This window comes from Aspergillus glaucus (assembly GCF_001890805.1).
Source record: "Aspergillus glaucus CBS 516.65 unplaced genomic scaffold ASPGLscaffold_5, whole genome shotgun sequence".
NCBI lineage: Eukaryota > Fungi > Ascomycota > Eurotiomycetes > Eurotiales > Aspergillaceae > Aspergillus > Aspergillus glaucus.
This window is the reverse complement of record NW_019170457.1, coordinates 686,121-709,973: the sequence shown is the minus strand read 5'-3', so window position 1 is coordinate 709,973 and position 23,853 is coordinate 686,121. Positions and strand designations below refer to the sequence as shown.

At 49.4% G+C, this 23,853-nt stretch overlaps 8 protein-coding genes across 8 annotated transcripts; 3 read left to right on the top strand and 5 right to left on the bottom strand.

The window, feature by feature from the left end:
• Positions 1 to 630: 630 nt before the first annotated feature.
• On the bottom strand, positions 631 to 1,456 carry ASPGLDRAFT_56178 (EMC6 family protein). The gene is made up of 2 exons (XM_022548178.1): positions 1,138 to 1,456; positions 631 to 1,069 (listed from the first exon to the last, which is right to left on the bottom strand). Exons 1-2 carry the CDS (start codon positions 1,210 to 1,212, stop codon positions 707 to 709), a joined length of 438 nt encoding a protein of 145 aa, XP_022403273.1. The 5' UTR covers positions 1,213 to 1,456; the 3' UTR covers positions 631 to 706.
• A 501-nt stretch (positions 1,457 to 1,957) lies between these two features.
• Positions 1,958 to 3,910, bottom strand: ASPGLDRAFT_23757 (RNA-binding protein VTS1; the record flags this gene model as incomplete). Its single annotated transcript, XM_022543325.1, has 3 exons — positions 1,958 to 2,014; positions 2,069 to 3,354; positions 3,409 to 3,910. The coding sequence occupies 3 exons, from the start codon at positions 3,908 to 3,910 to the stop codon at positions 1,958 to 1,960; spliced, it is 1,845 nt and encodes a 614-aa protein (XP_022403272.1).
• Positions 3,911 to 5,014: 1,104 nt separating this feature from the next.
• Positions 5,015 to 8,889, top strand: ASPGLDRAFT_44410 (tetratricopeptide repeat protein). Its single transcript, XM_022546020.1, has 4 exons — positions 5,015 to 5,413; positions 5,466 to 7,336; positions 7,389 to 7,604; positions 7,657 to 8,889. The coding sequence occupies exons 1-4, from the start codon at positions 5,157 to 5,159 to the stop codon at positions 8,535 to 8,537; spliced, it is 3,225 nt and encodes a 1,074-aa protein (XP_022403271.1). The 5' UTR covers positions 5,015 to 5,156; the 3' UTR covers positions 8,538 to 8,889.
• On the bottom strand, positions 8,583 to 10,817 carry ASPGLDRAFT_72847 (UbiD family decarboxylase; the record flags this gene model as incomplete). The annotated part of the gene is made up of 3 exons (XM_022549639.1): positions 8,583 to 10,099; positions 10,255 to 10,300; positions 10,812 to 10,817. The coding sequence occupies 3 exons, from the start codon at positions 10,815 to 10,817 to the stop codon at positions 8,583 to 8,585; spliced, it is 1,569 nt and encodes a 522-aa protein (XP_022403270.1).
• On the top strand, positions 10,797 to 11,369 carry ASPGLDRAFT_106258 (uncharacterized protein; the record flags this gene model as incomplete). Its single annotated transcript, XM_022539504.1, has 1 exon — positions 10,797 to 11,369. A coding segment is annotated over one exon (573 nt), but the record flags the coding sequence as incomplete, so codon positions are not given.
• A 124-nt stretch (positions 11,370 to 11,493) lies between these two features.
• Positions 11,494 to 12,552, bottom strand: ASPGLDRAFT_64833 (uncharacterized protein; the record flags this gene model as incomplete). The annotated part of the gene is made up of 3 exons (XM_022548826.1): positions 11,494 to 11,541; positions 11,589 to 12,091; positions 12,156 to 12,552. The coding sequence occupies 3 exons, from the start codon at positions 12,550 to 12,552 to the stop codon at positions 11,494 to 11,496; spliced, it is 948 nt and encodes a 315-aa protein (XP_022403268.1).
• Positions 12,553 to 12,941: 389 nt separating this feature from the next.
• ASPGLDRAFT_33479 (patatin-like phospholipase domain-containing protein) lies at positions 12,942 to 15,140 on the bottom strand (the record flags this gene model as incomplete). Its single annotated transcript, XM_022544313.1, has 2 exons — positions 12,942 to 13,649; positions 13,701 to 15,140. 2 exons carry the CDS (start codon positions 15,138 to 15,140, stop codon positions 12,942 to 12,944), a joined length of 2,148 nt encoding a protein of 715 aa, XP_022403267.1.
• A 6,219-nt stretch (positions 15,141 to 21,359) lies between these two features.
• On the top strand, positions 21,360 to 23,837 carry ASPGLDRAFT_121001 (leucine-rich repeat domain-containing protein; the record flags this gene model as incomplete). Its single annotated transcript, XM_022540193.1, has 2 exons — positions 21,360 to 21,401; positions 21,468 to 23,837. 2 exons carry the CDS (start codon positions 21,360 to 21,362, stop codon positions 23,835 to 23,837), a joined length of 2,412 nt encoding a protein of 803 aa, XP_022403266.1.
• Positions 23,838 to 23,853: the final 16 nt, after the last annotated feature.

Sequence of the window (23,853 nt, the reverse complement as noted above, 5' to 3'; positions counted from 1 at the left end):
AGATGACACCCTCGTGATGGTGCAGTGCATGTGTCTGGATACTCTTCGCGAGGGCTTTACACCGGATAAGGGTTTGTTTATGGTCAAAAAGGTGTCAAGGTATCATTGGAGGATGCATTGGTTGTTTTCCCACTTCGGTGCTCTTCGGGACTACGGCTATCTCTCCGGGTTCTCTCGTCTACTAGCTCGTTAAGGGATGTGTGTGCCCATATCTAAGTGGATCAGAATATCAGGAAGTGTTCAAGCAAACCTCGCAATTTCTTTCGCAGCACGGGAATGTCTCGAAAGTGCTGATGAAGACGAGAAGCAGCGGCTTCATTGTGTTAGTCCTGAATGATTGGCATCATCAGGCATGTTAACAAAGACCGTAGGCTTGGTGAGTCTCGAGCGTTTTCGGAAGTCGAAAAAGTTATCTTTGAACAAGCGGGTCCTATACATGCCATGGCCATGCATAAAGCATTTTTTTTGATAACGTCAATTTCAATCTACATTTTTGTTGGTGGATATGGACTGAGATGTATCGTCTGTATGTTCTTGCAGTCAATCTTTTGTGTGAATGCCATTATAAAGCCAGAATAGCCCAGTGGTACAGTCCAAGCACACCAATTACAAGTACACCATCACATAACCAACCCCTAAACCCAGTATCCCAATATACCAAACCCAATATTCCCCTATATCCTCCCACCCAGTAAAAGCAACCGAATCACCTCAAAACACCCCCAAGACCCGACCACCCCAAGATAAACCCCGACAACGCCTCCCCAAGCACCCCACCCCCAAACCAAACATCCCTCCAAGCCCCCTTCCTCAACACATTCCCATTCCCCTGCGTCTTCCCTATCCTACCATCCATACCAATATCCTCAATCTCCCCACCCCCAGCACCCGGGAAAAACAACCCAGTACCCTTTCCACCGGATCGATACAGAAGGAGAACGTGGAAGAAGCCGGAGACGGTGATCGTACCGAGGAAGTAGAATGCGAAGCCGGTGGATGATTGGAGGGCGAGGATGCCCGCGGAGAGGCCGAGGAGGAAGGAGGTTATGGAGTGGAGGTTTGAGAGGATCTGTTTTTGTAGGGAGAGAGATGGTTAGTTGGGGTAGTTTGGGGGATGGGGGTTGCACGGGGACGTACGCGGTTGTTGTGTTGGACGGACTCGGGGACGAGGGGGTTGATTAGGAGGGAAATTTCTTGTTTTGTTGGTGGCATTTTGGATTCTTGTTTGGATTCTCTTGTGCTTGGTTTCTTTCTGTTTTGTAGCTCTCGAGATAATCGGTTGGAAATTGAGCGACGTCGGGGTCTGGTTGGTCGAACGTATGCGCGTGTAGTATTAGGATGTAATACCAGTTCAGTCTGCTCTGTATGTCTTCCTGTGAAATAACAGTGTGTATAGATAATGAGCGAGGAAATGTGGTTGCTTGACTGGCCGGAGCTGCGGTGTCGTCGGGAGTTGCAAAGTTGGCGGCCGGAACGGACCAATCAGGCCACAGCATCCAACTACACTATTCAGCGCATACTACAGAGTACAATTTACGAATTGAACACTTTATACACCGATCCAAATCAATTACTATACCTTCCAGATATCCTCACTCATATCAATTGTAACTTCACGGCATAGAGATGGCCTGGTCCCCCCATATCCAGTACATTGAGATCATCACCAGTCAACGGCAACTGACAAAAAAGGTCCAATATAGTCAAAACACATAGATAAGAGAGACAAGTAGTAAGTACAAAGGTTTGTCCTTTTCGTCACGAAGTAACCAAAAGAGCAGAAAACAGAAACTTGAATCAATTACTAAACAATTACCTTGTCATGATTCCAATCAAATCGCTCATGGAGAATTATCGGATCCTGCCACTTATGTCCAAAGACAACTTGTCAATTAATGCAGTAAGAACGTTCAACGAAACAGTTGAGAAGAGAAGAGAAATGAATATATGCATTCAATCACGCATTGCTCTCGAATTTTCCATCCGCTTTGGCCTCGCGGACTTGTTCAAAGACCTATCATGATACGGTTAGTTTCTGTTCGCTTCTAATGGCCATCAAGAATCTTACCTTAAGCATCTTGTTTCGAGCACCCAGGGCGTTGACACCACGCTCTTCCAATGCCTTGTCGTCGAGTTCAACCAGCTCGGTCCACTTGAGATCTTTCAAGTGGTCGGTGTATTTATGCAAACGCAGAGACCTCAGCCAGCTGGGGATGTCCTTCAAGAGGCTCGGGTCAGTGGGGTCCTCCGGCGGCTTCGAGCTACCTCGGCGACCGCGCGGTGAACGACCACGAGTAACCTCGGAGTGGTCGGACAGATATCCTTCGTGACCACCAAGGCCAAACTGTCCAATTCCAAGAGCACCTAATCCGTTACCCAGGAGGGCGCTGTTGGGATCATAGGCCGTCAAGAATCCATTGTTCTGCGGCGATGTGAATCCCATAGGACCGAGAGCGCCACCCTGCATGGCGATTCCAGGAGATGTAGGGCGAGAACGTCGCCCTGCCATGGCAGCTTGCTGTTGGGCCTGCAATGCAGCAAGTTGCTGAGGGTTCAAAAATTGCCCAGAGACGACGTTTGGTCCTGGAAGACCGGGGCTAGTAAGGCCTTGCGACATGTTCTGGTTGTTGTTGGCATTCGTGTTCTTCCCTTGTCCATCATTGGAGCGAGCCCGACGGTATTTGCGGGCATCATCCAATGCAATGCGATTGTTCACCGTAGACAGAGCAGCGAGCTTCATTGCGGTGGCGTTGGCCACCATATCAGCTTGCTGCTGTGGCTGCTGCTGTTGCTGGCCGCCAAAGGTGGCAGTCATAGGGGTGTTGGTCATGGATGCCCAGCTAGCGTTTCCAACATTGTAAGGTGACAGCAAAGGCGCCTCGATGTCAGGGGCAGGAATCGTGGCAGTCTGGGTGGTGGGCAGGGGAGATCGCAAGCCAGAAGACGCAGACGGCTGGCTGAATTGCCCCATGGGCTGCTGACCAGACGAGGATTTGGGGCGAGCAATTGGTGGCTGGTCAGATCCACCACGCTGAGTCCAAGGAGAAGAGGGCGGCTGGCCCAAGCCCTCGTTGTTGTCGGGGGCGGAAATCGTAGGCGCAACAAACGACGTACGGTCCCCGAAAACAGCGCTGTTACGGTTCGAGGGAGGGGCATTACCAGTTTGCTGGGTGAATTCGGCCTTCTTCCGCGCAATGGCCGCAGCAGCATCCGGGAACATCGCATTGATGGTAGAGGAGTCGAGACCCGAGTTGCGCTTGGCACCTGGGGACGGCGGAGGACGGCCAAGGGAGTTACGAGAACTGTCGACGTTCAACTTTGACATAGCGTCATTCAGGCGGTTGGACATGGCGTCTGCAGAAGTTATCAGTCATCTGTCCAGATATGCAGGAAGTGAATTTGACTTACCCTTTTCGCCAAAGTTGGCTGGCGATAACAAACCAGACATAGGATGGCTCTTTGCCATCTGCTGCAGAACCTGAATGAAGAAACGAATCTGCACCTGGGTGGTCTGCTGCAGCAGGGCGTACAGAGCAGCAGTCCTTTCAGCCTCGCTGAGGACCCGGAACCACTGCTCAATGGCACTGAGCTCATCCTTAAAATCCTGATCCAATGTAGCTGCCGCCATCTCTTCCAAAGTAGTCTCATACTGGTCAATGTCGGAAAGCCACTGCTGCCCCGCACGGTCAAGCGCATCCTCATTGTTGTTCTGATTGTGAGACTGCTGGTTGTAGAAAACCTCCGATGACGGACGCATACTGCGGGAAGACAAAGGTGAGGGGAACCCGGACATATCGGCGGATGCTCGCAGCTGATGAGAACCCAGGTTGCGAGCAGACGACGGCGGACGAAGGGTTGAATTGGATGCGTCAGGAGTACTGTTGCGGTTGCCAATGATATGACTGGCCATGAAGGCGGATATCGATGGGATTCAATCGGAAAGGAAAAAAGGTTCGATCGATCGGGATAATCGTGCGTCCTTTCTTTTCGGAATCGGCTCCAAGGTATAATAAATATCGATACAATATTACTGCAAAACACCTGCAGTTCCTGCTGAGTTTGCGTTGTGTTGTGTGCGAAATCGAGTAGAAAGTTTATACCGAACGACAGCCTAGGTCGACAAACAAAAAATGCTGTATTTTCGAAATGGAATAAAATGAAGGTCGGAAGCGAATTCCAAACGGCGCAAAGATAACCAAAAAGAAGATATCTCTTGAGTAGAGAGAAACTTCGTATATCCCAACCACAACAGCTCTAGGCAAGATTCAAGATTGGGGGAGAGGGGAGGCACAGACCAGTCCAGTGGCTGCACGACCTGAATTGACTGGCAAAGATAATATGGGGAGGGAGAGTCGGTGGTGGCCACGAAGGCGATGTCGTGTGCGTGAGTGGTGTGTAATTAGGAGGAGAGAAGACTTGTGTGGCCGTTTCTTTTTTCCGTCTTTTTTTCTTGCAATTGCCTTTTAACGAAAGGATGTCAGAATCAACTGCAGAAGTGTGTCAAACACAGCAAGCAGAAGATCTGAAGCATCAAAAGAATAAGAAAAATAAAGAGAAGAAAAGAAAAAAGAGCAAAAAAGGATGGGGGGAAGATGCGATGGATGGAGATGGAGGAAGAGAAGGGGAGAGAGAGAAGAGACCAGAAGAACAAGAAGCGAAGGATCGGATTGAGACTTGGCCCGATTCGGCAACTCAGAAGTCACTGGACCACTCCAAACCTTGACCCCAGCATTAGTTCTAGTTCTTGTCTATTTAGCTGCTTGTCTATCGCCGAATAGTTTCTTTATTCTATGCTATTCTGATGAATAGTCTTTGTTCGCAACACCATTAAGTTGTTTTTTCTTCTTTTTTTCTCTTTCTTTTTTCTCCGGGCACATCCATGTTCCTCGTGCCTTGCTGGTACGTACTGCATAGGAGAATTACGACGAATACTGCTAATCTCGTGCTTAGAAGAAAAAAAAAAAAGAAAAATATATATATCATATTGAAATTTATTTATCAACAAGGATAGAAAATAAACTGCGCAATGCTGTGATAGGCCACCTGCAGTCTGCTATAGACAGCGCTTGACGCAGACAGTCGTCCAATGTGATTAGAGCTTCTTCTATTATTATATGCTGTCTCATTGGTGGTGACAAAGTATAAAACGCGTCAATATGAACCATTCAGATTGGGACTACCCGGAGCATCCTCTTACGGACGAGGTCCAGTATGCAGTGCAGGATAGACAACAACCTGTTGCGGAAGAAGAGTTCGACACATCTCTGCTGGATCCCAGACTATACGGAGGCACATTTCCCGATCCCTCACAATTTTCGGACCAACCAGCCATCGAAGTTGAGTACTACGCTGAAGAATATCCGGTCGGGGATGACTCGGAAGAAGAATACGAGCTTTCCGGGGATGAGGACTCGTAAGTCACATTGATTGGGCCTTTTTTACGTTTCACGCTGACAATGTACTAGGGAGGATGAAGAATCGCCTGATATGGCAGAGGAAGCCGCAGACGATGATGATGAAGACGACTCTCGAAGACGTCGTCGCAGGGGTACCGGCAGGTTCTCAGGCCGGTACGGTGCCAGAGGTGGCAAGGGTATCAAGAGAGGACCGCGCAGACCTTTGGAACCTAGTCATGAGTTCAAAACGCTACATTCAGAGGCTACATCTGCATTCATCGACGGAGACTACGAACGTGCAACCGAGCTGGTGAAGCGCGCAATCCAGATCAACCCCGAAATGTTCGCCGCTCATTCTCTGCTATCAGAAGTCTTTCTAGCGCAGGGTGAAAAAGACAAGGCGTTAACCGCGCTTTTCAGCGGTGCTCACACCCGCCCAAAAGACCCATCAGTCTGGGCCAAGGTTGCGCGAATGGTCCTGGAGCGTGCAGGTGACGATAGGCAGACAGCCCTGAATGATGCCCTCTACTGTTATAGTCGAGTAGTCGATATCGACCAGCATAATCTAAATGCTCGGTTCCAGAGAGCGGCACTTTATCGCGAGCTGGGGCATAATGGCCGGGCTGCAACAGACTATGAACGTGTCCTTAAAGGGTCCCCGCACAACGTCAGGGCGCTTCGTCACCTTGCGGAAACGTACATTGATCTGAGCAATGTACAGACGGCGTTTGACTATTGGTCTGATAGCGTTGAGTACTACATGACCGTTGACCCAGACGAGGCCCCCGAATTTTCCTGGTCAGACGTCAATATCTACGCAGAATTGTTTACCTACCTAGGTCGGCATGATGAAGGCCTTGGAGCGGTTAAGTCGTTGTGCAGATGGCTTCTTGGGCGCGGTGATGATACAATATGGGAGGACTTCCACGAAGACGATCGAGAATGGGATTCCAATGACTCCCCTCGACGTATTAAAACCGATGGCTACATCCCAAAGCAATGGCCGCGAGACTCCTATGGACTTGGTCTTCCAATCGAACTCCGAATCAAACTTGGTTTCTTCCGATTGAGAATGGGATACGACCACAAAGACGAAGCATTACACCACTTTGAATGGTTAAACCCAGAAGACAACGCCGAAGGTGCCCGACTTTACGACTATGGAGACCTCTTCCGAGAAGTCGCGGACGCTCTCAAAGAAGTTACCCTGTTCGAAGAAGCTCTTCGCTTTTACACTCCTCTCCAACATACAGGCGAGTATGCAGACGTCAGTTTCTTCATGGCAATGGGAGATTGTTACATGCGCCTCGGTAACCTCGAAGATGCAGAGAACTGTTACATCACAGTCGCAGAACATGACACCAGAAACGTCGACTCGCGTGCACAGCTGGCCAAGTTATACGAGAGTATCGGAATGACTGAACAGGCTCTCAAATACGTCAATGAAACCGTCTTGCTTGAGAGACAAGAGATGAGAAGCAATCGTCGCAGAAAAGACACTAGGCTTGAACAACTCGCAAAAGAATTCAAAACGGCAGAGATGGCTCCAGAAGAAGCTCCGGTTGTAAAAGAATATGAAGAGGAAACCCCAGAAGCCGAAGGAATCGCTGCAACACTCACTGCTGCGCCGGTTGGTAGGAAACAAGATGAAGAGGAGACAGGAGAAGGAGACCGGACAGAGCATATCCAGTACTTGTATTCGAAAATGCAAGTGTTTCATCCGCTAGCCAAAGAAGGAAATTTGGAAGCCATGGAGGATTGGCTAGATATTGCTGATGCTTTGCTGCGAGAGTTCCGGTCAAATCGGGTATTCTACCCGCTGCAACGACAGGTCTTTATGGGGTATTCTAGAGAGGCGCAGAAGAAGGCTGGAAGGTCTCAGGGTCGGACACTCATGGACGAGATGGCTGAAATGGCAGGCCGTCTTCAGGAGTCTCTAGGTAGGAACCTTCCATTGTGATGTTGGTATTGCTCTAACACTGATGATCACAGGGAACGTTCCAGACGAGCCGCTGCAGGATGCTATACCCACTGACTACCACGGAATTTCCTTCGACGATTGGCTCGACATGTTCCTCCAATATGCCCTACTCGTAGCAGAACAGGGCGAACCCGAAGAAGCATACGAAGCCCTCGGGGCCGCAGTAGACGCAAGTGTCTGGTACAATTCCAAGCCCAAGACACGATTGATCCATGTCTGCTGGTTCAGTCAGTCCACTTTTACCCCTACTGCAATAATGAAACAGCTAACCAAAAGCAGCATGCGCCCTCCGCGTCCAAGACGAAGAAACCCTCGCCAACGAAGCCCGCTGGTTCATCAAAGAATACCAATTCGTAACAGATACCTACCGCCTCTTCTCCATGCTCAGCCATCTCAGCGGCGACCCGCACCGCTCCCTCTTCCACTCCTCCCCAAACATGAAATTCATGCTGCGTCAAATCAAGGCAATCGACTACACCCTCCCAGACAACAACCCCCAGGTCAGACAAGGCAAGGCAGTTCGCGAATCCGTCTACCAAGAACGCGCATCACTCACCACCCGCGACGATACCGGTGAGGCGATCCCGGCTGAGGAAATGGATGTTGCACTGCTCGTGCTTTATGGGCATATCCTATACTCGGGGAATAGTTTCTTCCCGGCGCTGAATTACTTTTACCGGGCGTATGCGCTGGATGATGAGAATCCGGCTACGCTTTTGTCTATTGCGCTGTGCTACATCCATCACTCGCTTAAGCGGCAGTCGGAGAATAGGCATTATCTCATCATGCAGGGTCTTGCGTTTATGCATGAGTACCGGCGCGTGCGTGAGAGGGAGGGGAGTCTTCAGCAGAGGCAGGAGATGGAGTTTAATTTTGCTCGTGTGTGGCATATGCTTGGGTTGGCGCATTTGGCGGTCGAGGGGTATCATCTGGTGTTGGAGTTGGGGGGACAAATACAGGATGCGTATCGGAAGGCTATTGAGGCTGGGAAAGGGGATGATATGGTGATGCAGGATGCTGGTGCTGGTGCGGTGGCTGCGAATACGCAATTCGTGGAGGACTTTTCTCGCGAAGCAGCAGTTGCATTGCAAATTATTTACTCACTTGGCGGTGACTTCAAATCTGCCAAAGACGTGACTGCGAAATGGCTAGTTATATAACAAATTCCAACCATATCTGAATACAGATCTCTTGCAAAGTACAAATCAGCTATCAAATCCATACTCCTTCCAATTATCCTCCATCCTCTTCTGTACATCCACAGGAAACGACCCCCGGAAAGAGCCCTCTTCCCAGTGCAGCTCCCCATCTCCAAACTCGCTCGCAAACATACAACACCTCACCACCTTCCGATGATGTCCGCTCTCCGTCTCAGGATTAACCCCATGCCCCACGTACGGAATCAATGGAATATTCCCATACTCCTCGAAGAGGAACTCATTCACACCCGGCTGACACCGTGTAGCTTCAGCCCAGATCACATCCTTCAAGTCCGTAGGGTCGACATCCTCCCCGACTATATAGAGCTTGGGGATATACCACCCAGGCTTTGAGCCGAAGACGACATGCCCGACTTTCGTGCAGAAGTCTTTCATGTTGGTCTTTAATGCTTTCAACTGTGTAAGGTCAACCTGCAAGACAAACCAAAGACAATGAGATTCAAATGGACACCAAGCCATTTTAACCGGAAGACCAGCATTCTGACAAATAGTCAAAACTTCAGCTGCTATCATAACACCCCAAACAGTATGATTCTCCTCGGTAGCTCTCCCAGCAACACAAACCGGCAGAACAGGATTCTCTCGATAAGTAACAGCATCAACCCTGAAAACAGGACACTCCCTACTCCTCCCCGGAAACATAAGCCCGTGATACTCCGCCATCGGCCCCTCAGAGGCAGTCTCCGTACTCGAAACGACACCCTCAAGCACGATCTCCGCATCACCCGGAACACGAATATCATTCGTCTCGCACTTGACAGCCTCAACAGGTTTTCCCGTCAACGCACCGATAAACTCCGTCTCATTCGTCCATTTGGGAATCGGCATCCCGCTAACCATAATCGCAGCGGGGGGTACACCGAAACACAATGCCCAGGGCATGTCTTGTTTCTTGTCTTTCCACATCTGATGGATCACGCCGATGTCCTGCTTGGGGATGACGGGGCCGACGAGTGAGCATTTGCCGTGGATCATGCCGCGCGTGATGGACCAGTTCGTCCAGCGGCCGTCTGGAGTTTGAACGATGTGCATGCCAAAGGTCTGTATGAATTTTCCGCCGTCGTGTTGGTGGAGGAATGGGTCAGGCAATGCAGTTAAGTCGATATCATCGCCGAATAATTTGTATTCTTTCACGGGTCCTGAGGGGACTTCTTTCGATGGTATAGGCGGTTTTCTCTTCGCGTCGTTGATCTTTTGAATAATCTCCTGTCCCGATGCAGTAGATGGCAGCCCCAGTGACTTTGCAATCCGACCAAGTTTCTGTCCAGGGACTTTACTCAGGCCAACTGGTGCTCCGAGTATACGAAAGAGGCCGTTATCCTTGATTCTACCATAGCCCTTGAGGTTCTCGAATAAAGGAGTCTTTTCGCCATTCTCGTAGACTTTGCGGGTTATAGCCCCTACTTCGAGGTGAGGATCAACTTCTTTGGTGATGGTGAGGACATCGTTCTCGTCTTGGAGCTCTTGGAGGTATTGGCGGAAGCTTTCCGCGGCGGATTTGCCTCGGGAAGTTGTAGCTATTGTCCGGGTTGGGATATGGTGAATTGAGCGTTGGAGTGACACTTTTGGGATTGGTCTGAATAACATTGGAAGATTTGGTATTAGAGCATCGCTTTCTGTCTACGGAGTACAAGGATAATGGTTCAACTTGGAATACGGAGTACTGGTGCTCTCCGCGATATGACTTTCCTATTTCGCATACTCTGACATAATTCAACTCAAACCCCTCATACCCCGAATTGGGGCAGTATTTGACGACGTTTACAATTGCTGTAAATAGTGAGCGTTCAGTTATCAGTCAATTGATACGACCCGACATGAAAACAGTACTCTAACGATGAAGTCTGGTACATCCAGCGTCAAGGTTCATACCTCATCATGAAGCAACAATTCAATTCAACCACAGATAACAATAACCAACAATAACCAAAAGAACACCCCATTCTAACAGAAACATTCAACATGTCTTGCTATGAGACGTACCTAGTAAGTACACTCGAACATAGTATCAAGCACTCACAACTAATTCAAACAACGCAGCACGACACCCACCCCGACTACGACAACCTCCAACACCCAACCAAAGACAACATAATCAACATCGGCCGCTTCACAACAACCCACAAACTAAACGACAAAATCGTCCGTAAACTCCCAACGGACAAATCAAACCCCGTTAACGTCCAAGCCCTCGGCATCGAATCTCGTATCTACCACCATCTCGGCGAACACAAGCACATAGCAAGATGTCTGCAGTGCTGCGAGGAGTACATTGATCTGCGTTATGAGCCGCATGGGGACTTGCAGACGTTTTTGAAGAGGGGGGGAGGTACTGGGAAGGTGGATGATAGGTTTCGGTATGGGGTTGCGAGGCAGGCGATTGAGGCGGTTTCGTTTATTCACCAGAAGGATATTATCCATTCGGATCTGTCAGCAAGACAATTCCTCGTCGATGAAAAGGAAAACATCCGACTAAGTGATTTTGGGGGGTCGTCGTTGCATGGCTCCGGTGCTATGGTTATTGAGGGGGCTACGCATTATATGCCTCGGGGTGAGGAGGAGCCGAATAGTGTGCAGAGTGATATATTTGCGCTTGGGTCGACGCTCTATGAGATACTAGTTGGGAGAATGCCATACGAGGAGAAGGGGGATGATGAGATTAGGAAGCTTTATTCAGAAAGAGTATTTCCGTTGGATGAGATTGGACATGAGGGGTGGAGGGAGGCTGTGAGGAAGTGTTGGATGGGGGAGTATAAGTCTGCGGAGGATGTGCTTAGGGATGTGTCGAAGCATCACCATGTGATTACTAAAGAGATTTCCAAGGTGAAACATGCGCTTGAGGGTTGATTCAATATATTCGAATATTCATATGGACGTGCCTAAATCCGGCAGTAGACTATAGAATAGCAACCCCATTCGGAGGGCTAGCAACGCCCCCAGGAACCTATCTCATCAGCACATCAGCACCAAAAGAAAGAAAAGAAAGCTCACCTTCAACGGAACGCTACTAAAGAAAAACGACCACCTCCCCTCCCCCCTACAAACCTCACTCAACCTCTCCAAATCAAACAACTCCCCAATCGGCATCCCCCACCCCGCCAACAACCACTCATGCAACCAAAACCTCTTATCCTGACACGGCCATGCCTCCATACTTGGCATATCCCCCGCTACAGCCGCAAACCCGGTCTCCCAGAGCCACCGTAGCGTCTCCTCCGAGGACTCGAGCCCGATGGCGGGCGGCACGGGGATGTCGGCTAGGGCTTGAGCTTGGGTGTCTGAGAGCTGGGTGTAGGCGCGGGTCCAGCCGGAGCGGATGAAGAGGATGTCGCCTTCTTGGAGGGCTGTGCCTTGGGACGCTGCGATTTGTTTGAGGGTTGAAACTGTTATGGTTGTGGGTGTGAAGTGGTCGATTGGGATGTTGTTTGCGTCGGCCCAGGAGGCGTAGTCAAGGAGGACGCCGCGGCCGATGATGCCTCCGTTTTCAGCCCATGCTGTTGTCATTAGCATACACGCCGTGTGAAATATATATACTTGCGTTAGAGTTAGAAAAAGTACCATGGATCCCAATCCCCGCCCCCCCAAGCACATCTCCCAACGTCCTACCTCCAAAATAAACTCTCGCATCCTGATACGCATAATGCCGAAATCCATCCCACTGCGAACTGCTCTGCGTATTAAACTCCAACGTATCATCATTAACCTCTCTCGGCGCCTTGTTCTTAATCGTCTGCTTGAACGGCGCGCGCCCAAAACACGGCCTCGCCATTGCATCCAGCGGCCAGTCCGTTGAGATGCGGATTCCTTTTTGTATTTCTGCGGCGGCGACGCGGGTTTTCTCTGGGGTTAGGAGGTTGAGCATGCCGCATTCGTCGGAGGGGTCGAAGAGGCCCCAGGCGTTGCCTGGAGGGCCGTCTTTTTGGAGGGGGAGGGAGTCGAAGGAGGGTTTTGGCATAATGAATGGTGCTGTTAATGCTTCGTGGGTGAGTTATTCAGGGATGCTAGCTGTATATACTTGATTGACTACCGGTTCGTCCTCTCGGTATAAATACCCCGACCCTTTTGGTGAAAATGTGGGGGGTCATCTCGGATATCATCAGAAATCCGTGAAATCCGAGGTAACCCTAAGCTCGGATTTTCATCTCGTTCCTAGTAGACACTTTGGAAATCATTGTTGACCGAATATGCAGACTCCTAAATGGATAATCCAACTATTATAACTAAGATATATGAAACTCAACGCTAATGCTATGGTATCCTATGCACAATGTATATAAACGAAGCACGATAATCACTCCAGTTTTCGCCAACGAATTTTTCCAAGCCAAAATTCAGCTCGCAATTCTACTCAGCTGGAGCATCTTCTTCTCCATAAATAGCATCGTCAAAGAAAACGGCAGATTGCCGTCGCATCTCTTCAAGTAACTGTCTACTCCCCCGACGGGGCGTAGGACTTGGAATACGAGAAGAACCAGTCGAGCCGCTTTCCGACGTCTCGACATATCGAGACTCATCCTTGTAATTGGATCGTCGCTCTGCAATTTTGCGGTTAACATGGTTGACCATCGGATCTGCCGGTTCTTGCTCGCTTGATGTTTGGCGACGATGCAGGAGAGGGGACATTAGCTGATCGCCGGTGCGAGAATGGAGCCGGATTCCTTTCACAATCTCGCCCTCAATTTTTAATCTGTTCTTGATGAATTGAATTTTTGGAAAGGCGCTTTGCTGGCCCACGTGGATCAAACGTGCCAAGCGCTCGACGCTGGGATCGGAGAGAATATGGTAGAAGTCGGAGGAAATGCTCTTCGGCCAAATGGTGACGGTGCCGTTGAACTTCTGGAGCCAAATCTCGCTCCAATCTTGGCCCATGGGGCGTGGCAGTAGCTCAAGGTGCCGGAGAACTCTGAGCCATTTGTTTAGGTCTAGCTTGATATACTGTTCAATAGCAGAGCCTAGAAAGCCACCGCGCCATCCGCGACCCTTTCGATGAGTGACTGGTCGCCCAACTGATCCCCGAGAGCTGAAGAAAAAGAGATTGATGTGGGGATTGACCTATTCACATGTTAGACACGTCTCAATTCGACAACCAACTGGATTTCTCACCTGCGAAACGATGGTAAAGTTGACATTGAAATGCAGGTTCAATGCTTTGATCGGTATGTCAGTTCGTAGACTGCCATCCTTCCACTTGTGTCCAAAAGAGTACGGTGCAAGAGTACCGTCACGCTTCTTGGTCATCAAGACAACAGGATTCAAGATACCAGGAACTGCCGCAGAAGCTAGCACAGCACTCCAAATGACACAATCGGGCGACGTGAGATAGTTTGCGAGAATTGTAGGCGAGTGAGGGTCAGACGGCACACAGCTCACATTCAATACACGTCCCGTCCTTTCGTACGCTTCGCGAAACGTAGTAGAGCCTCTGCAAAACCAGCTGCATTGACGAGCCCAGTCCAGAGTATCGAACCGTGCACCGGTGCGCCACCAGCGCCGGAACCAAGTTGGGAAACCTTCGTGGCACGCTCTAATGCGATGAGCCAAAGCGGGAGCCAAAAGTTGTTTCAATTCCTCATCTGTCCTTGTAGCAACCAAGCCAGCGACCAATGCGCCTCCTGAGGTTCCTGTGATTATCTCTGGAAGAACGCCATTCTCAAGCAATGCCTTAACCACACCGAAATGGTAGTACGCAAATGTAGCTCCTCCTGACAAGCAAAGCGCAGTGCGACCAAGATTCGTGTTCAAATGCTTAAAGTGCTGGTACTTCTCATCACTCGTAACCTGCTGGCTGTCCTCCACTAGCCTGATACAGGCATTAACCTCGTCGACGTATTCTTGCACCAGATCCTTGGTCCCGGAATACGTTTCACTGTACAACCGCGGGTTCTCAACTCCAGAAAAGTTGTTCTTGACACACGCTTCCAGAAGAATGCACAACTCTTCAATTGCAGACTCGCCCGTGCTCGTCTTCCCATTATGCATCTCCCATTCCGCTTCCTTCCTTGACTTCTTCAACTGTGCAACGACCTTGTTGATCGTAAGATGGTCGTAGTATGCGTATTCATCCACCTCTTTCCATCTCGCATTGCCCAAATGCGCGTCAAGCGCTTGCGCGGCCTTTAACCAATCCGCGTAGTTCGTCTTCGTAGACAACTCGTGTCGTAGTCGTTGCCTCTTCCCCCTCCACGTAACCCAGTGCTCATATATAAAGATATACCACCGCGTCAGGACATATATCAGACTGAGCACGGAGATCCAGGCAAATACGGTGAAGAGAAACGGCCACTTCAACAGCGTGTAGAGAACCCCTTCCCTGGTCTCATCCGTGCTCCGTCGAGGCTTCCTGCGTTTATTGTTCGATTTCCGGACTCGTTGGTTAATAGGTCGCCAATCGTTGATGGCGACCAGGGGAGAGGCTTCGGGGGCGCTTAACGCTTTCTCGAATTGTCGTAGATCATCGGGGTCGATGAAATCGTTGTCGTAATCTGGTAGGGCGAAGGGATCGTAGGGATTATGAGCATTCGTCAATTTCTTCGCCGAGGTCATTATTGTCGATGCATTGTAGTATAATTGTAGAAAGAAAGCAGAATAAGTGAGGGAGCTGACAATTTGAGAACGAGAACTGGATTGAGGTTGACAGCACCGACGTCATGCGCTTGTCAGCTTGGAAAGCGCTAAGCCACATTCCAGCAAATTGAGGACGGATATATGTGGCTTTTGTCAGCACTAGCCACACACGAGAACATTCGACTACCCCGCGCTCACCGACGGTTTTGTGAAACATCAACAACGCGAATAAAGCAGTTGCAGCGAACGGACGGCCAGGACGCAAGGGTTAAAAGCGGGATAATGCAACTATTCGGCGGAGTCAGATACAGATATGCTGATGGTGGCGTCCACGCGTGCATCGGCCGAAGTCAAACTAGCAGACCGGTGCTCCGACTGGCGTCGAATTGTTTTAGCGCTTGAAGGAGGCTTGGTATAGAATACTCCGAATGGCACAAAGGAGCAGCAAACTTTACGTCTTTATCGGTGAAGACGAACAAAGAGAAATGTCAAAACACCCGGAATAGCTGACGGCATTGATATACCGTACCAAAAGATGGATGACGGATACCCTCGCAATACAGGAAATTGAGAAGGTGACCTTGATGCAGCCGAGTCGATGGCTTACCACATATGGCATCCCGAGACGAGTAAACCCTATACGTTCTAGCCCATGCAAAGGCAAGCCCCCGATGCTCTCTCCGACCAAATCCCATTGGATCCAAGCTGTCACTCAAACATCGTTGTCAAGTCGACCACGGAGATAACTGTGCTCGCGCAATCACTCCCCGGCCGTGCTCCCCTGGTCATCGGAGGCCCGGAGCATGCCAAGGATTAAGTGAGATTAATATTGCATACACCAGGAGTAAAGGTAGATGTCGCTTCCTGGAAGCTTGATGGAGATATTCGGTCTCTTGCAGTGAAGTATACGGGTAGATTTGAAGGTTCTCATGTCCCTAAATGGATGTTTAGTGTAATTGGCCAATAATAGTACATGACTACCCCACGATTAACATTAGTGGGGCCCCCTAGAATTTGATGTTGATATTGAACGATAAGAGAGTGGTCTCTAGATGCATCGGACACTTTTTAGGAAGCGAATTGCATTACTGGGGAGAAGGAAACTGGCCCGGGCATAGACGGCCTGAAGATTGCTAAAGTGCACCAATGTACTCCATATTTTAGCGTGAAAAGGCAACAACGATTCAATGTATTCGATGATCGCAATGTTGTGCCGGCATGTCATAACTGAGAGCCGATCTGGCCTGTCTTGCAGACACTACGAATACTACCACGAATCAGACAAAGAACGCACACATGGCAATATCCCTCATAGTACAAGCATTCGTAGAATTTATCGCAGCACGTCATAACAGAAATAGAAACCAGCAACACAGATAAAAAACGTCTGTCGCATTGCAGCAGCCACACGCGCAACCCTCAACTCACCCGCCCACCACCAAGTTACCAACAGCCGCCCAGATGCAAATGATTTTCCCAAACGGGTTTGGTTGGGTTGAACCGTGCTTCATACAGTAGCGTAATACTAGCCCATAGCGCTAGTACTGCAGCGTGCAGGTGATGGGACGCAATAACCGACATGCCAGTGGGTATTTTGATAGGGTCAATTGCATAGACTATTTGGGCCGGATGCATCGCGCTACTCGCATTACTCGTATTTACCGGAGTTTCTCAAGAAAAGAATTCTGGGTAAATTGTTGCCGTTTCATGTTGATTCGATGGCGCACCCTTTCAATGACTTGAAACTTCTTGGTTATTCTGGTATGCGTTGCCCTTTGTTCTTCTCCGTACTTGCACTCCGTGTGTGCGTATGTACATGCTCGCACTGACACATTTGGAGGCTCAAAATAAATATTAAAATGGCGGGTCTCGTGTGATCCAAGCTACACTTTGTATATCAAATGACCTCATCAGCATCCCCAGTCATCACAAAAAAAAAAAAAAAATTTTTTTTCTATACATGTAGCCTTATTGTAAGCCTCATTATATACACCCCCATAGGAAGAATAGCCCTACCAATTATGCTGCGTAGTCGCGTTTTTCGAGTCATGGCTTAACTGCGATCAGGCGGAAAGCGGCGTCATGACATTCGCGTCTTATCGATATCAGGCGATTCGGCATTCCCCACTATCAATCACTTGCACACCGCCTCTACTACTGTATGTACTGACACTCGGTACCGACACTGACAAAACTCTGTTGATACGCTATTATCTACATTATCTATCGAGGCGACAGCCCCTCCATCTCAAAAGGGAAACACTGGCATCATAGATCTCGTTAATTCTACAAATACACGAACATGCCCGATCGTACAATTGCCCCGCCATGTTCCTGTGACCGCCGGAAACGTCCACCATATGGTGGTTCGGATGACGTCCATAGAAGAGCGCATGGAGCGGTAGTAAAATACGGTGTAGATAGGGTATGAACGGATGGAGGACGGAGCCATAGATCGCGGCATCATCTCATCTTGTATCGATATCGCACCATGTTATGTTTTCTGTTCATACCACCGTGTCGGGAAAATCGGCGACATCCATGGATCGAAGGACTTGATATCCTTGGTACGATCCTGTAGACAGTTGTTTCGAATCTACAGACTTAATCTTGCAGTAGGAATTGTATGACTCCGGAGAACAAGTAGGAGTTTAATCTATGCGAATGCATGTATGAGTATGCTGTACAGTAGCGCACTGTATGAATCGGATAAAGCCCACAAATTACAACAATTAGCGCCAATGCCATGCACTCGGAGGTTTAAACCTTCCCTCCATTCTTACCAACCGCTGACTCCGAGCCAATATGTATAGGGATGAATGGGGAATTCCTCTAAAGTCACTCTAGGTAATGACAGAAGCCAAGACTCACCTGACATTGATCATTTTGACTGATCGCCCGCCCACTGTCCGTGCAGGGCGCTTAGATAATCCAATCCAATCCACTCCCGGTCCTCGGAGATCCCAGCAGTCCCACGGACCAGTCAACGAAAGATCTGCGGTTCCCATTGTTACCGTAACTTTACAGTACATGGAGCCAATCAGAGAGAGGCGTTGGTGCTTGCAATGATATTGTGCTAATGGGATCATCGTCTCTTGGGTGTTATCAGGTGATGGTTTGTTTGTGTGGTTTTTTCTCCGATTTTTTTTTTTTCCTGCATGTCGTCTAATATTAGATTTTGTACGTGGTTAGCTGAAAGAAAACCCCGCTACAGGCCAGGAAATTAATGCGGAATTAACCAGAGTGCTAATTGACGAACATGGGTACATATGAAATCAAGTCAAAAATGGAAACGTTTAAAGATTAGGTTAAAAATGGAGAGGGTTCCAAGTTTCTCATCCCTTCCAGCGCTTATCGCGCGAAATAAAGACATTCATTCTTCTCTTCGCTGGTAGGCCAGGAAACTTACTCCGAATAGTTACTCTACGACCATATAGAAGTGGTACTCTTGGTCGACAGAAGCCAGTAGTGATTGTGATGGCAGTCGCTCAATTGAAAACAAGCAGCGGCACGAAAAGCAAACATGCATATTCGTAACCGTATTTATGTTCATGAGTTCCAGTGTCACAATACGGAATAATAGAACGTGCTTGCATGCGGTGTTCTTCGTAGGTAGCACCTAACCCCTCGAGATTCCCGTGTAGTTGACTGCGGCACCGTTTCATCAAGCCTCGAGTGGCATGTTCTCCGGTGCTAAGAGAGTTGGTCCGAATGCTAGTCGGGATATACGGCAGTCGGGTTAATGCATGGTCTTTTTGTTGTTCATCGTACCATTGCAATTCCTGCGTCCCTTTTTCGTTGTAAGACGTTTTCTACAGCGTTGTATAAGTGTGGTCTGTATCAGGGGCTGTCTTACTGAATGGTCCGACTTGGCTTCGCTTACCCCGCGCAAAATGTTTGATCAACACCGAGAATAACAGGCGGGGTAAGGTTGGGATTCGAACCAGGGGTAGAAAATATACATAGTACAAGTACAAATAGGGGACAATTGTACTTCGTAGTATAGACTAGACACGGCATCTGTTCCGTGAGGTCAGGATTCAAATGTGTAGTTCGCCATGGATAGCATCCATTCCGTCGGGCCTGTACTTTGTATACTGTACACTGGAGTACGTGTATACCATGAACACCTTGAATTAGACGGAACCGCAGTACTTTTCTATGGCTTTCGATCGCCTCGTCACCTCTAATGCACCCTGAACTCTACTTGTACACAGTTAGCGAGAAATGTACAGCCCTCCGTACTCTGTACAGTTACGCAAGCAAGGATTTACGAGTACCCCTCCCTCTGCAGTGTCGATCTATCAGAGTGACCATTCAGATCCCGCCATGGTGGGATCATTCTTGCCGAGTTTGGATTCCAAGATACTTAAGTGTATCAGGGGGGCGTATATCCTGTTGTTAAGAGCCGTTAAATGTCCGTTGTCCAGTGTACGGAATATGTTGACTGTCGATTCTTTCCCGTCAATGCACACAAGTACGGTCGCCGTTGACATCAAAAGCAAACCGTAATCTCCTGGTCTATGCGCCAACCTCTTTTTTTCTTCCCGAACTTCTATCCTGTACGACAAAGGGTGGTCGACTCGTTGGGTCACGTAGTAATATTTACCTTCCGTCCCGCAGCAGCAAGGGAAATAATGTCACCAAGGGACATTGAAGACTCCGATTGATGGGATATCACTCACGAGTTGCGTAGAGTAGAAATGTAGACTCGCGCAGGGTACTCCGAGTATTTATCTCTGGGCCCACCCACACTTTACCTTTCCCAGACCCAAAGAATGACACTTACTGGATGCACTAAAAAGGCGTACCGTTCGAGTAGCTGATATGACAATCCAAATGCCAACCAGAAGCCCACGATGAATCACTGAACCGTTTTTTATTCTTATTTTTATTTTATATTTTTATATTTTTATATTTTTTTTTTATCAATTGGATTCGTCCCAGCATGCCAGTAATTTCTCTGCCTTTATTGGACGGTATTGGAGTATAACCTGAAGTATTATTCTGTGCATACTTTGTCCACTCTTTCTGCGTGTGCATACTGTAGATAGGATAGAAAGGACGAAAAGAGCCACAGTAGCGCTAATTCACGCTAAACCCCCTCCTACATAACTGCCACCAACCCGCTCTGGTTTAGTGGTGCTGCAGTTTGCATGTATGTCTTCACAGCCTTTTTCTTTCTTTCTCTTCGCTCGAGGACAGAATTGCAAATGGCGGGAAGGTCTGTACGAGGAAGAAGTCGAGTCAGGAATTAAGCAAGAACCAAGACATTTATAATTCATGATCATAGTTAATCCTTGATTTTAGTAAAATGCATATTAATTAAGGTCAGAATGATCCATCATCGGAAAACCCTCTCCTCAGCTGATTTGATCGTCTTTTTTTTTTTTTTTTTTTTTTTTTTTTAATTATCTAGCAGCGCCTCGGGTGGTATTTCAGCTGTAAAATAAAATACAGGCTCTATTATCAGTAGCTCCACTCTGGGACTCCCCCGTGCCACCATTGCTGGGTCACATCTTCTGGTCCGCTGTTATCATTCCTTCCTACGCCCCCCAGGCGGCCTGTTATTATTATTATTCTGATCCCTCTTCCTCCTATCCTATCCTTCTATTCATTCATCGCATTTCCGTCTCCATCCCACTGACTCTCTCTCTTTACACCGTCTCTTCGAGAAGTTCTATCGACTCAGAAATTAAAGAGATTTCATCCGAATTTGGAAGATCTCCGGCCATTCAGCACGCCTTGCGAACCGCTTCATCCCTGACCAGTCACCTCGCTGCATACAACTACAGATATATATATAAACTGATACCTTGTCTGGTATGTTCCTTTTCTCTTCCCCTGAGTCTTTTCTTCTGATCCATCGTGGGACAACCAACTTCTCTACGGAGGACAGTGTTGGGTGATTCTGGTACAACAAAAGTTGAATTCTTCAAAGAAAAAAGAAGTCCATTTGCTAACCCCTGGTCTCTTGTGTTCTTTCCACTGCAGGTCACATCGCGTCGCAAACCAGATTGATTGCCACTTTTTTCTGTCACCTCTCTTCCCTGCTCGTCCTCCTTCGCTTGTCTCCTTACAAGATGTCGACGCCCTTCTCTACCAGTTCTTGAGCTTTATCCTTCCAGTTCGCCTGACTAGAGAACACCCCATCCGTCTTTGAGTTTCGGTTCCTCTCGGGTGAAAGCACCATCCGGAATGGAGAAACTAAACACTGAGGACGGACAACTCTTCATAAAGGTTGGTTCCCTTGGCAATACATTCGTGCTGGTTCGGTATACTGATGGGTTGGTTTCTTGCTATTAGAATCTCGCCAGCTTCGTCCGCACCCATGAAAAGGCGCTAGCCAATGCCCTGCAACTGAGACGCACACAATCCGCTCATGTCTCCTCCACAACCTCCTCCAGCTCGGGGAGTGCCCTCTCCTCGACCTCCTCGACTCTGGCGTCAGCCTTGTCTTTTGGGACATTGAAGCTTGGCTCCCAAGGCATCAAGCCCGCGAAACTTACCCTGACCCCCCATCACCTGTTCTACCTACTCTCCCGCTTCGAGGATCTCTCCATCTCCGTCGGTCCCATGAGTGTTCGACTGGAAAACATCCATAACGATGTGTCCCAATCCTACGTCTCCTTCCTGAACAAACCCCAACGGTCCAGGGGTGATAGAGACTCCATCCACTCAGTATCAAGTGTCCGTAGTGTCATGTCTGGTATGAGTGCCCTCTGGTCGTCTTTCGGAATCTCCAAAGACTCCTCGACCAAATCCGAAAAAGCCAAGGCTGCCCTCGAAGCGGACCTCAAGTACCTCTACTCCGCTTTTACCAAGATACCCTGTTTGCGTTTAGCCCCTGACCACCGCGCCCGTCTAATCCGCGGTTACGAAGAATTCCCCTTTGACACGGCTGTGCCGCTCCATTCATTCAAAAACCTGAGTGCGTTAGAAATCATTGATATAGACTACCGTTCCTTCTTTGGCTGGGATCGATTGTCGGAGCAACTGCGAACCCTGACGATCAAGAGAGCCAACCTTGAAGACCCTGCGGACCTGCTCACTGGCATTGTATTGGACGATATCGACAAGCGCCGTCGCCGGTCATCCAAAGCCCAGGGACACTCCCCGACGCTGAGTTCCAGTGGAAATGGTCACTCCCAGATGGTCCGCCCTGAGTGGTCTGGATCCCTTTCTGTGCCAAACTCTCCGGTCGCTGAGACGGCCCTTGGATCGAGCACGAGTCCGCAGGCGGCCTCTATGCTCCGTGTTGGGTCAGAAGGCTCTCAGGGCCGCTCCCGCACCGAGAGCAATTCGCCAACCCGTCCCGCCAGTTCGAGGCACTCGATCCAGCGTCATACCCGGCATTCGCGGATTAGGCGCACCGGTTCTGGTAGTTCTAATTCTAGCGAGCACTCGGGTCATTGTCGAAGCTCAAGCTCCTCCAATCTTCTCCTCTCCACCACTCTCCCCTCGTCAAAATGGCGATTCCTCCGGCATCTGGGACTGCCGGATAACTCCCTGACAACCATCAGTACCACCAGTCTTGCCCCTGTAGCGAATACCCTGCATTCTCTGGATCTCTCATCGAATCTCTTTACCGAGGTTCCCGACAGTCTAGCATCCCTGGTCGCATTGCGAGCCCTAAACCTGTCGCATTGTATGATTGAATCCTTGCACTCCTTGTCCCGAAACCCTCTCCCCGCAATCACAGCTCTCAACCTCCGTGGCAACCGTCTCCGCTCGCTCGCCGGAATCGAACGTCTTCTTTCGTTGGAACGATTGGATCTGCGGGACAACCTGCTGACCGATCCGATGGAGATTGCCCGACTCACCTGTCTCCCTGAAATACGGGAGATCTGGATATCGGGCAATCCGTTTGTGAAGACGTATTCCGGCAACCGTGTCGTTATTTTCAACCTATTCCGCCGTACGCCGGGTTACTCGGTCGACATCATTATCGATGGGACCAGCCCCGGATACACGGAGAGGAAGCACTTGGTTGAACGAGTGGCGGAGCCGGAGGGCGCCCCGGTCATCCGGACGCCTATCGCGGACCATTCGACGGTTGTGAGCAAGTCCCCTGGCACTGTTGTGGCACAACAAGGGCCCGTCCCGGTTGCTCGACCGGGCCAAGCACCGGAGGAAGTGCGAGGCAACGCATGCGACGTTGGACCTCCGCGACGAAGGAGGGCCAACCGACGACGAATCGTCGATATGCCCAAAGCCTCCAAAGAGAAGCCACTCAAAGATGGCAAAAATGATTCAGGTACGACTGTGACTCCTGTGCTTTCTACCATCCAGCATGTCCAGATACCCGATGAACCGCGCTTTGCGGCAACCTCAGACCGTCAATGGAAATCTGATGGTGGTTCCCAGGGCGGACCTCGCCAAATCCAATCGAACCCCGATAGGCCTGGTGATGCGGGCACGACGGCGCAAACGCTGCAACCGACGCGCCATGGTGCTGATTGGAGCATGGATGGGGACCACTACATACGCCAGCTCGAGGCTCTTCGTCAGGAGGTTTGGCTCAACGCGCTTGGTGATCGTACCTGGGAAAGCAGACCAAGGGAAGCCAGTGTGCCGCGCACTGGACCGCCTCTGGACTCGTCCACGAGGATTCCCGCGGACACTATTCCAAGGGCTTGCAGCAACCAGATTATCATTGGCGGTGATCGCACATAAAAAGGGAGGGAAAAAA